The sequence below is a fragment of the Tursiops truncatus genome, chromosome 3 (genome assembly GCF_011762595.2).
Source record: "Tursiops truncatus isolate mTurTru1 chromosome 3, mTurTru1.mat.Y, whole genome shotgun sequence".
Taxonomy (NCBI): Eukaryota; Metazoa; Chordata; class Mammalia; order Artiodactyla; family Delphinidae; genus Tursiops; species Tursiops truncatus.
In genome coordinates this window covers 108,691,369-108,704,879 of record NC_047036.1, presented here as the reverse complement: position 1 = coordinate 108,704,879, position 13,511 = coordinate 108,691,369, and the positions used below count along the sequence as shown (strand labels likewise).

Here is a 13,511-nt window from a genome sequence, read left to right as displayed (position 1 = left end):
TCTTCAGTTCTATTTGTTGTAGTGATTCATTTGTTTTTAAATCATTAAGTAGTGTTCATTTGGGGCATTAGAACTGAAAGGGGATACACATTTGTGCTCAGTTTTCCATCCTATCTGGACATCTTTAATAGTCTTTAAAAAATAAGCATTTTCAATATCGCTAGTTTATATTCGTCATATTTATCTCTGTAAGATACCTGTAATTTTTTTCCATTCATTTATTTTTAAGTTCTCAGTAGTCATTTTATGCCCTACTAAAAATTCATTAATGTGACCTGTATTTGTCACTTTTATTTATGGTAATGTATCATGTTCATATTGGGTTGAGATTTAATAAAACTTGTACAAGCAACAGAATTCTTTTCCTTTTTTGAATTCTGGGTATTAGAAAATTATACTGAGGTAGGTATCAGAGCTTTGTGGAGATCTCAGAGAACTTTCTAGAGCTGTACTCTCTAATACAGTAGCCATTAGCCACATGTGGTTATTTAAATTAATTTAATTACAACTAAATAAAATTTTAAATCCAATTCCCCAGTCACACTGGCCACATTTCAGGTATTCAGTAATCACATATGGCTAGTGGCTACCATGTTGGACAGCACAGGTATAGAACATTCCTATCATTGCTAAAAGTTCTGTAAGACAGCACTATTCTAGAGAGTAGAAAGTAGGACACCATTCTGTAGCTTCTAAGAGATCGACTAGGTTCTTAAGCCCCAACTTTGCAGGAGTTGCTTCGTGTGATGAGTGTATAGGACTCTGCTGAACAGATATTAATGTAAAAGGAAAAGAATTGACATCTTAAAGGTATCCTCTAAAGCTGTTAGTAAAGAGTGCAAGTCACAAGACTAGCTATTATCTAAATAAATGCAGGAGACAGCCAGAAAAGCACTGTGATAACTGCATTAATCCTCTTTTGTGTTGATTCAAGGGAAAACTTCAGAAAATTGAGTCATATAGCATGCATATATAGTGTCCTCGTCATTCTTCAGAACTTTACTAAGGAGTCTCAGCATAGGCAATAAAATGATGCTGATAAACTGTTGTTGTGAGTGGATATTATACATAAGCTATTACCCCACTTAATATTTTTGTTTTCTATGTTGATTATTTGCAATATATTTAGGTATAGCTTATAACCTTGGAAATGTAGAACTGGAAAGGTTCTAGAAATTACCTAGTCCTTTCCTTTTATAGGTAAGGGAAACTGATGCTTAAAGCAGGGAAATAATTTACCCAAAGGCACACAGCCTTTGAGGGCGGAGCCAGTGCCAGAACCAACACATTTTGAGGTCATGTATAAAACCTTTCCCTTGGTACTATGCTGATGACAAAGAAAGAAAGACTTGATTCATTGTCTTTCTCAAAAGCTTTAATAATCTAGATGTAAGACCCAAGCCGGCAACATTATTATTAAGAGTATGTAATTCTGGGAACTATGAATTTTATAATGTATTTTCCTCTTTTTAGAACAACAATTTGTAATCTTTACACAATGCCACGAATTGGAGAGCCTGTCTGGCTTACAATGATGTCGGGGACTCCAGAAAAGAACCAGCTTTGCCATCGTTTCATGAAGGAGTTCACTTTTCTAATGGAAAATGCTTCCAAAAATCAGTATGGCCCGCCCTTCCTCCCTCCCTCCCTTCCTTCCCTTAACTATCTTAGCTATTGTTTACTATAACTAGATATCTAGATTGTGATCAAGTTCAAGTACAAAGGTGAAAGAATTAATCATTATCTTTGGAATTATTTCATATTATTAATGAGCAAGACAGAATTATAAAAGATAACTAAGATAATTACAAGACAGGGTATGGAAGAAGACCAAAGAACCTTATGAATGAGAAACAGTAAAAATGTCTTTAATTGTGTGTTAAATTAAAATTCCTGACATCTTACAGAACTCTGTGAGGCTTCCCATTTTTCGTGAATTGTATCCATGAATGCGGTTTCATTCTATAGAAAAGAAGTTTAAAAATATATAGGGAAGTGCCAGGATTCCAATAATACATTTTTAGTGTGGTACTTTATCATATTGTTTTCTTTTAATCATCAAATTCTTAGAATCTAGATGAGTAATTTGGGTGTTTTTATTCTCTTTGATGGTAAACAAAGTTTTCTTAATACGTTCCTTCATTATCCTTTTCAGTAATTTGGATATGTATAGACTTCCTGGTTGATTCATTCATATATGTGTATTTTAAACACTGAAAAGAATCCATAGTTTCTCAAGTAAAATGGCATTTTTGTTTTTTAATTATGAGTAGAAATAGCTCCTTGTGAATGCTGTCTTTATTTTAAGGATTTTTCTTTTAACTCCTACCCAACCAAAAAAATTTATTAACTTTTGTTTTCATCCTGGTGATATACCTATCCTTCCTTCTATCCTCTCGTTTTTTATGATGTTTGGCCATGTACCCTCTCTGCTTTATTCTGTCACTGAATTTTGCTTGAGGTTTTATGAAAGCAGATTAGAATCTGATAGGATGAATTTTGTTTTCAGATTCTTGCCAGCACTCATTACTGCAGTTCTGACCAATCATCTTGCCTGGGTTCCAACAGTCATGCCAAATGGACAGCCACCTATAAAAATATTTTTAGAAAAACATTCCTCTCAGAGTGTGGACATGTTGGCAAAGACTCATCCGTATAACCCACTTTGGGCACAACTGGGTATGTATTCTGAAAACCCTTACATTTATGCATTATACTTAGACTTTTGTGTAACTGTCTGGAGTTACTTTATGGCAAAAATAAATAGAGAAAAATTAAGTGCTCTCTTTTCCCCCTTCCTTTCTAAAGCATTTCTTCCTTACTTGTTATTTCATAACTGCTAAATTGTGTTATCTCCATCTTATGTTTACTATCATTCCTTATAGTGACCTGCAGCTGGAACAAAAGGAGCAGGATGATGGCTGGTTTATTAGTAACTTCAGGGTCTTCAGGGTGTTTTGTGTTAGGTACTTTGCCTAGAAAGAATGAATCAACAAAGTCACCTATGATCGCTAGAATAAATCTGTTTAACTGAGAAGCAGTCATTGAGGTTTCCATTGTTCCACCTTTGTTTGTTGAGTAATTTTTGAAAATCTTTCTCTTAGTGCTTGGTACCCCACTAAATAAATGGGTAACAGGAGAGAGGGGTTAGTTGATGAGTTGACAGTTATTAGGAAGTCAGTGTAGCATGGTGCTTAAATTTAAGCATAGGCTGTGGAGTCAGGCAGACCATGTTTGAATCACAGTTTCCCTATTTATAAAGTGGGGATAATAGTAAATAGTACAGGGAGTTCCCTGGTGGTTTAGTGGTTAGCATTGGGTGCTTTCACTGCCTTGGCCCGGGTTCAGTCCCTAGTTGGGGAACTGAGATCCCACAAGCCGTGCAGTGGCCGAAAAGTAAAATAAAATAAATAGTAAATACTTCATAATGTGAAAAGTAAATGAGATACTGTGAGAACAGTGCTTAGGACAGTGGCTGGTAAATGTAGTTGCTGTTACTCCAGCTCTTAGTCTATTGCTATTTAGTGATGTGGGGAGGAGTATGGTGAGAATGTTTTGGTGACCTGGTAGAAACTTAAACTTCCCTTAGGTTGTTATGGTGAGTGAGCTTGCCAGGCAGATTGTAATGTGGCTTATTAATTCATATAACCAACCAATGTCCCTCTCTCATTCCTACTCTTTCTGTTTCTTCTCTCCCTCCCTCCCTTTCCTCCCTCCTTTTCCTTTCCATATATATTTTGATATATATGTCAAAATGTATATGCCTCTGAAACCATCACCAAAATCAAGATGGTGAACATATTCATCACTACAAAAGTTTCCTCATGCCCTTTGTAATCCCTCCCTCCTATTCCTCCCTACTCTGCCTGTTCACTGTTCCTTATACTCAGGTAGCCACTGGTCTGCTTTCTGTCACTGTAGATTAGTTTGTATTTTCTAGACCTTTATATAGATGGAATCATACACTTAAGTGCTTTTGTTTGGTCTGAGTTCTTTCATTCAACATAATTATTTTGAGATTCACCTATGTTGTATGTATTAATAGTTCATTCCTTTTTAATGCTATGTAGTATTTCATTGTATGAATATTAATTTACCTTTTTTCAAACCAAGTAATTCAGTAGGTTTTTTTTTTTAATTTGAACATTTCAAATCTGTTTTCAATTCTACAGTCATTTATTGAATGCACAATATATCTAAGGCTCTGTGCAAAGAACCCTGGAGGGTATAAAGATGAATGATATCTAGTCCTTGCCTTTAAGAAGTGACAGTCTTATACTGTAGGTAAAGTATATGTGGACAATAATGATAATTCAAATAGGAACTATAAGAAATGAAAAGTTTAGTGGGAGTTCAATTAGGGAAGCTTACTTTTGTCCAAGGGAGGATGCTTGGGTGGGAAACTTTGGACTGGCAGAGATACAGAGGGAAGGGAAAGTACATAGCATGAGTAAAGGGGTCTAGGTGTTAAAAGTGCTGAGCACATTCAGGGGTCCAGTTTAAGTGGGACTTTGGGTGAATAAAGGTAAAATAGGGAAACTATCAGAAGATAAACCTGGAAAAGTAAAGTGGAACCAGTCATGAAAGACTCATTTACCATACCAAAGCAGTTTCAATTTATTTGGTTGTTAGTGGAAACCTTGGGAGTAGTTTTGAACAGTGGCATGATGGTACTAGAGCCAGTTTCTTAGCCAGAGGAGAAAATTATCTTAGTACAGTCTGTGGTATATTATTTGAGACCTATTTATGTTTGTTCCTTTAAAAAGTATGGGGTTCTTATAAAGTAAAAATAGAGATTCTTTAAATGGGTATACTGACAACTTGCAAAACTTGAATTAGATCCCTCTCCTCCTTTTTTAAATGTAATGGCTCTACATGTGTAATATGGATAACAGAAGTGAAAATGAATCACAGGGCTAAATGTGTTGCCCTTTTGGGTCTATCCTGAGTACCCAACCCTCTAGGGAATGGAATGGAAAGGAAAATGGGCTTTTAAAAACACGGGAGCTAAGGTGAGGTCTTTGGTAGGGCAGCAACCGGCGAAGTTCAGGAATATGATTTAAATCAAGGAAGTTTAAGTGTGTGATGTGACTACTTCAGCTCTGTTCCATTTCACTACTACTCCTTTCCTCTCCTTGGTCCCCAGCATATGTGCTTTTGCACATAATACTTCAGTCAGTACTTCTCCACCCATATAAAGTGCTCTGCAAGGGGACTGGCACAGAGCATGTTCTTGGTGACTTTCACAACTGTTTGCTATGGTTTCAGCACCTTATTAGCAGCTGCTTAAGGAGGAAGGTAGAAAGCCTATCCATTCACCATTCTCTTTGGTTAAGACCATTCATCTCATCCTAGTCCTGAATAATCACTAACCTATTAAGGAACCAAGAGTAAAATCTGAACTACCCCTCATAAAATAATAGTGGGTTTCTGATAATTGAAAATAGCCTGCTTAGTATGAGTAGAGGATGTGTCCATTAACTGATTTTTCCATTTCAGGAGACTTGTATGGCGCTATTGGCTCTCCTGTACGGTTAGCAAGGACTGTGGTAGTTGGTAAACGACAAGACATGGTCCAGAGGCTGCTTTATTTTCTTACTTACTTCATAAGATGCTCTGAACTTCAAGAAACCCATCTTTTAGAAAATGGAGACGATGAAGCCATTGTTATGCCAGGCACAGTAATTACAACCACTTTAGAGAAAGGTGAAATCGAAGAATCTGAGTACGTGCTTATTACAATGCATAGAAACAAAAACAGTTTGCTCTTTAAAGAGTCAGAAGAAACAAGGACTCCTAATTGTAGCTGTAAATATTGCAGTCGTCCACTCCTTGGGCAAAATATAGAGAATGTTTTGCGACAAGAGAGAGAAGATATTCAAAACAGCTCTAAGGAGCTGCTAGGAAATTCAAACGAGTGCCGAATGATTTCTCCTTCTTCTGACTGCCAAGAAGAAAATGCTGTTGATGTTAAACAGTGCAGAGATAAATTAAGAACTTGCCTTGACACCAAGTTAGAAACAGTTGTTTGCACAGGATCTGCTCCAGTGGACAGATGTGCATTGTCAAAGTCAAGCTTAGAGCCTGCAGAGGAGTCATGGCAGAGTGAGGAATTGCTAGATTCAGGTAATCACACAGGTAAAGTGTTCAGATCCACGGGAATGGTTGTGGAAAAAAAACCTCCAGATAAACTTGTGACAGCTGCATTTTCTTGTGAGGCAACCCAAACAAAGGTTACTTTCTTGATTGGGGATTCTATGTCACCCGACTCAGATACTGAACTCCGGAGTCAGGCAGTAGTGGATCAGATTACCAGGCATCACACCAAATCACCGAAGGAGGAAAGAGGGGCTGTTGATCAGCATCAAGAAACTGCACAAACAGCTAAATCTGGAGAGCCTGATATACTGAACATGGTATCTGGAGAGCCCTGTGAACTTTCCTGCTGGAATCATTCAGACCCCGAAAGCATGAGCTTATTTGATGAATATTTTAATGATGATTCAATTGAAACCAGGACTATTGATGATATTCCAGTTAAAACAAGTACAGACAGTAAAGAACACTGCTGTATGTTAGAGTTTTCAAAAAGATTTTATACAAAAAATAGCAAACAGAGCAATGAATTTTGCAAATGTGTAGGAACAGTTCACCAAGATTCATGTAAAACCTGCTTTCCTCAGCAAGACCAAAGAGGTACACTCTCCATTCTTGTCCCCCATGGGGATAAAGAGAGTTCAGAGAAAAAAGTTGCTGTGGGAGCTGAATGGGACATTCCAAGAAATGAAAGTTCAGATAGTGCCCTTGGGGATAGTGAAAGTGAAGATACAGGTCATGATGTGACTAGACAAGTAAGCAGTTATTATGGAGGAGAGCAAGAAGATTGGGCAGAAGAAGATGAGATACCTTTTCCTGGGTAAGTACGAAGTTTTAGCCTTTTATAGAACCTATAAAAATATGTACCATTCTTTTGTTTAGCTCATCTCTGAAAGTTGGTAGTAGCTAATATAAAAGAAGAGACCATTGTTCTGGACAAATACTCTTTTATTATCACATGCTCCTACTTAGAAGAAGGATTAAAGGCTAAGCCCCACAGGTGCCCCAGAAAAGCTTTGTGAAGGCATTAGAGAAAAGTTGTGTTGGTGTGTGGGAGATGGCTTACTGCCTAGGAGTTTTCATTTAGCAGTGAGTTATGCTGCCCAGAAAGGACCTGTGCTGAGCCTGACAACTAGGGAGAGGTAATCGCTGAGAGAAGGTAGGAAATAGCTGTTAGAAATAAGTTTGGAAATAAGAGGAAAGCATAGAATGGATACTCTTGGTCAAGAATACAAGGAAAAGATTCATACATGAGAAATGTTATATACCAAGCTTTGGGTTTGTGAGTTATTTATACTTGGTTTTGGATGATGGTTTCCATAATTTGATTGTATTAAGAATGTGTTACATACACAAGGGACAGCATTCCTAAAGTCTGTTATGAAAGATTTATGTTCACCTCATTACAGAGTTGTCCATTACAGACCCTTTTTGGATAGGAAGGAGTATTTTGTGGTCTCATTGAGCCCTTAAGCCAGTTTTTATTTAAGGATGATTTTACTATTAGTATATTTTATAAAGAATGATGATACTGGAAATGTGGACTAGTAGAGTCCAATTTTTTGTGTGTGTGTTGGTAAAATATATTTATTACTGATTAGGTATGCCTTCTTTTGGAACTTTTCTTGCAGGTCAAAGTTAATTGAAGTGAGTGCTGTTCAGCCCAATATTGCCAACTTCGGGAGGTCCTTGTTGGGTGGCTACTGCTCTTCTTATGTGCCTGACTTTGTTCTTCAAGGAATTGGGAATGATGAGAGGCTCCGTCAGTGTTTAGTGTCAGATTTGTCTCATGCTGTGCAGGTAAGTGACCTTCACTGCTCTTAAATTTATTTAGGACGAACTCTGTTAACCAGTATAACCCAAAATTGCCTTATTTTTGGTAACACTTCAGTGTGTAATACAATTGTTGTTCTCTAAATCCATCACTTTATATGCAAAAACCTGCATGTTTGTACCTGTCATTGTGAAAGCAAGTAGAGAGTTCCAGGAATCTATCAAACTGGAAATCAGAAAATACTGTACGTATTCATAGATGTTCATCACTAGGTTATTTATAATTTCAAAATATTGCAAATGCTTAAATGTGAATGGAATTAATTTTCATTGCTGGTATATAGTACAATTGATTTTTGTATATTGCTGTTGTATCCTGCCACTTTGATGAACTCTTTTATTAGTTCTCATAGTTTTTTTGTGTGGATTCTTTAAGATTTTCTACATACAGGCTCATGTTATCTTCCTTTCCAGTCTGGATGCCTCTTTTTCTTTTTCTTGCCTGATCGTACAGGCTAGAACCTTCAGTACAGTGTTGCATTGAAGTGCTGATAGTGGACATCCTTGTTTTGTTCCTTTTCTTAGGGGGAAAACATTGAGCCTTTAATTATTAAGCATGATGTTAGCTGTTAGATTCTTATAAGATGCTCTTTATCAGGTGGATAAAGTTCCCTTCTATCCCTAGTGTTTTGAGTTTTCTGTCCCCCACGCCCTTAAATCATGAATGAGTGTGGGTTTTTGTCAAATACTTTTTCTGTGTCTATTGAAATGATCGTGGGTTTTTCTTCTTTAAACTGTTAATGTGATAGATTACATTGATGGATTTTTAGATGTTAATCCAATCTTTGTATTCCTAGGTGGGAAAAAACCCACTTGGTCATGGTATATAGTACTCATATAGCATATGAGTTGACTTTTGTGTATGGTGTAAGATAGTGGTCCAGTTTCATTCTTTTGCAATGTGGCTGTTCAGTTTTTTTTTTATTAATTAATTTATTTATTTATTTTTGGCTGTGTTGGGCCTTCTTTGCTGTGCGTGGGCTTTCTCTAGTTGTGGCGAGCGGGGGCTACTTTTCGTTGTGGTGTGCGGGCTCCTCATTGTGGTGGCTTCTCTTGTTGTGGAGCATGGGCTCTAGGCACGCAGGCTTCAGTAGCTGCAGCATGCCGGCTCAGTAGTTGTGGCTCCCAGGTTCTAGAATGCAGGCTCAGTAGTTGTGGTGCAAGGGCTTAGGTGCTCCACGGCATGTGGGATCTTCCCAGACCAGGGCTCAAACCTGTGTCCCCTGCATTGGCAGGCGACTTCTTAACCACTGTGCTACCAGGGAAGTCCCTGTTCAGTTTTTTAAGCACCATTTATTGAAGAAACTGTCCTTCCTCCATTGTATATTCTTGGGTCCTTTGTCATAAGTTAATTGAGCATATATACATGGGTTTATTTCTGTGTTCTCTATTCTCTGTTGCTCAACTTTTAAAACAACTTTTCTTCATTTTATTGTTATAAATAACACTGATACTCTTGCTGTGTTTTATGAATTTAAGATGATTTCTTTAGGCTAGATTCCCAGAAATGAAGTTACTGTCCAGTTTTTAAGATTAGAAGTATTTTCATGTTCTTGTTACATGTTTTGTAGTTTCTTTTCCAAAAGACAATACTAGTTTGAACAGCAGTTTGTAATGTCCCTAAAACCTGTTCCCTTTACAACATTGGGGTTCGCTCTCTTCTTTTAAAAAAAAAGAAAACTGGCTAGTTTTGAGGAAGGTACACTGAAGTTGATTTGGTACATTTTGAGTTTAAAAGTGCATTCTGCAAGGCTATGTTTGAATGCCTAGAAGGCAACTGAAAAAATCAGGTTTTATAATGTGGTGGAAATCTAGGAGTATCTGCTAGAGAGGAGATACTTAAGGATTTGGGAGTTTATGTATTGAGATTCTGGAAATGCCTGGGAGAGAAAAAGGGCTGGTAGGATTGTGGATACATTCGTATTGTAGAAGTTATGGAACTCAGAGAAAAAGGTTTAAAAAATATTAAGCTTTAGATTCACTGAATTTAGGTTCATATGAATTCCCATTCATGTACTTTAGATTCATATGAATTCCCATTCATATACTTCCTATTTTGTGACTTGGAAGTATTTGAGGCTGGATGCAAACTTAGTATTGTGGAGGTGACTACTATAATATGTCAGTTGAGAATATGCTCCCGTGGGGTGTAGGCTGTTTTTTCCAGAAGTTGATGATGAAATGAAAGAACTGAAATTGGTTCAATTGAAATTTTATCCAATTAGGACATTGCTTATAATAATCCATTGTGTGAAAACAAGCAATTTCAGAATGAATGACTGGCACTGCCCCCTTTTTTCTTTAACAGCTCCTAAAGTGAGTTTGATTTAGATTATTTCTAATCTCAAACTTGGGATTTAGACCCTTCTTTCTTGGGAAACTACTGATGTGGGCTCATTTTCCTTTTTCTTACCAAAAAAATAGCTTTTAAAATCTTAGCCACGTGACTTTTTGATTGAGGAGCTATAAAGTTAATTTCTAAAGTGCTTTTTAACCCTTTAAAGTAAAAGGTGTAGTTCATAGCAGTTTCCCCATTATCGGTTTAGACATTTCCTTGTGAGGATAGTAGATGAACACCCATCATAATTCTCATCTCCTAAAGATGCCCACTGCTTCTGAAAGTAGTATCTTCCTTTAACAGTTTGTTTTCCACTTTAATTATTTGATCATATCTCCTGTCTTATTTTTCTTTTATAATCACAGAGGTAGTTATGTTAAATATATATTCACTATTGTTTCTTAAAAAAGTAAGATATACCTTACATCTTTAGGTATATATACCCTTTCCAAAATTATGTTTCAGTAATGAAGTTGATGAATAGAAAAATGTTATATCCTTGGTAAGAGTTGAATAAGAAATATTTAAGTACGATTTTATAAAAACAAATATAAAGTTTAGAGTTCCATGGAAAGTCTTCACAATGTATCTTTCCACGCTTCTTACTTGCCATTCTCTTCTTCCCCACTTCTCCGTATCATTTTTCACAAATTTGGTTACATCCATCTACTTCTATCTTCGAGTCTTCTCATGATATTCCCTCTTACAGAATCATCCATATTCCTCTCCCATTTTTCGCTAAGAATCCTAAGAATCGGTAAGAATCCTAAGAATCGCTAAGAATCAGTGTCATATCCCTATGTCCCTTCCACTGTGTAACTACCAGTCACACAGAACCCACTCTTGCCCTCCTCTGGTACCACAGCACTTGGTTACTATTTTGTCTATTATGCAAGTATTTTCATAGCCACATGTATTTATCTCCCTCATAAGACTGTGAGCTCCCTTCTCTTTGTTTCCTTAGCATTGAGCAAAAAGCTTTATTCAAAGTGGTTATTAACTGGGCAAAGGGATATCCTTTGGGGGTGCCAAACTTGGGTTTATCCAGGAATAAACTTACATTCTTGCTATGAAATTTTAGTAATAGTAAAAGTTATAAAGGAAAAAGGCCATTGGGTTCAAGATTGTAGTTTATATTTCAGTCTTATTGTTGTTAATTCATTTGTCCAGTGGTGAAGAAATCCTTACCTTTCCAAATACAAAAAAAAATTAAAGTATTGAGCATTTCTTTCTTATGGTGGTGCTGTGTACTTAATTGTCATTTTTGGCCTTTGTGTGTAAACTGTGGGAAACCAAGGGCACAGCCATATGCCTGTGGTCCTTTTATCCGTGTATGTGAGTTAAAAATTTTTTTTTCACTATGTGTTAAATTTTCTAATTATAAAAGTATCCTTTAGGTGAATGCTTCTGATAGAAATTTAAACAATATATACAAAGCAAAAAGTAAAAATCCTTCTTCATACTCTTAATATTCCATACTTCTTCGCAAAGATCTTTATGATAGTTTGATTTGAGTATTTTCATTCTTTTTTCTATACATTTGCATTTAGATATAGATGGTAAATTTTTTTTTTTAAATATTTATTTATTTATTTTGGCTGTGGTGGGTCTTAGTTGTGGCATTCGGACTCTTAGTTGCAGCATTTATGCGACATCTAGTTCCCTGACCAGGGATCAAACCCAGGTCCCCTGCATTGGGAGTGCAGAGTCTTACCCACTGGACCACTAGGGAAGTCCCCTGATTTTTAAAAACATAATTGGGATATAATGTGTATGTGTGTGTGTGTGTGTAGTGACTTTTTTTTTTCCATTTAACCATGTATCCTGGAGAGACATGTTAGTACCTGTTGATTTGTCTCCTTTTGAACGGTTATATCCATACTCTGGATATACATCTGTAAAACAGAAAAAACCTGGCATACGTAGCCAGGAAGGGATAATCAAGGGATAGCCTCTGAGGTGCTCAAGGAAATTAATGCCTGACTGGATGGGGTAGTTAGCACAGAACCTTATCATTGACTTCTTCATATGAATTTATTTCCTACTGATTTTTAAAATATTTAGCTCTCTCAAGGTAAAAACATTTTCTTTCCGTTGCCTGGCACATAGTTGGCACTCAGTAAATTTTTTGAATGAATGAATGATCAAAATACTGGTGAAATTCAAGTTCTGGATTAAAGAATACAAAGTTCTGGTAATGAACCTCTACCTATGATGACTTCTGTAAAATATCTCAGGGTATTTGTTATTAAGTTACTTTACTATTTCACTCTTCACTGTCAAGGTTTCTTTGGCAGTAGCTCTCAGAATTTCATATTCTTTTATTTTGTTTTTGTCTAGTATCTCTTCCTTGCCCATCCCATTAACATTATCTTTGAAAACTTTATTTATCATAAGATGATGTCTTCTTTTTTTCCCCAGCATCCAGTATTGGATGAACCAATAGCAGAAGCTGTCTGTATTATAGCAGATATGGATAAATGGACTGTTCAAGTGGCCAGTAGCCAGAGACGAATGACAGATAATAAATTGGGAAAGGAAGTGTTGGTTTCCAGTCTTGTTTCCAATCTGCTTCATTCCACTCTTCAGCTTTATAAGCATAACTTGTCTCCAAATTTTGTAAGTATCTGTAAGGCTTGAATTACTGTGAGCACTGTGATAGCTAACTTAACCCTATTGTTATGTATGTGCCTACATTGAATACTACTGTTAGCTTCATCATTGTTTTCCTGAAAGAAGGTGTTATGGACTGAATGTTTCTGTTCCCCTAAAATCCATATTTTGAAGCCATAACTCCCCAGTGTGATGGCCTTTGGGAGTTAATTAGGGTTAGATTAGATCATTAGAGTGGGGCCTTCATGATCGGATTAGTGGCCTTAGAAGAAAAGGAAGAGAGAGATTGTGCTCTCTCTACCATGTGAGGACGCAGGAAGAAGGCAGCCATCTACTAGCCAGGAAGAGAGTTCTCACTAACACTCAGCCATGCTGGCACCCTGATCTGATCTCAGACTTCCAGTCTCCAGAACTGGGAGAAAATAATTTTCTGTTATTTAAGCCATTGAGTCTGTGGTACTTTGTTGTTGCAGCCCAAGCTGACTAAGACAGAAAGGGATGTGTACGTGTCTATATAGTCTGTGATTTCAGCAGCCAGAATTTAGTGCCTTACTTAGTATCATGTGAGGTATGGCAATGCAACATCCCTAAGCTCTGTGCAGAATGCCAGTGAATTCTATATCCTCATTTT

At 36.7% G+C, this 13,511-nt stretch overlaps 1 protein-coding gene across 4 annotated transcripts in view; it reads left to right on the top strand.

Moving 5' to 3' along the window:
- Positions 1 to 13,511, top strand: part of FNIP1 (folliculin interacting protein 1) — a 132,887-nt gene that overhangs the window by 103,862 nt on the left and 15,514 nt on the right. For 2 of the 4 annotated variants that reach the window (XM_019924372.3, XM_019924374.3), the window contains 5 exons: positions 1,474 to 1,620; positions 2,510 to 2,679; positions 5,500 to 6,916; positions 7,728 to 7,896; positions 12,689 to 12,886. In XM_019924372.3, the coding sequence (XP_019779931.1) occupies positions 1,474 to 1,620; positions 2,510 to 2,679; positions 5,500 to 6,916; positions 7,728 to 7,896; positions 12,689 to 12,886 (2,101 nt within the window). The other 2 variants (XM_073802476.1, XM_073802477.1) reach the window with 2 other exon arrangements.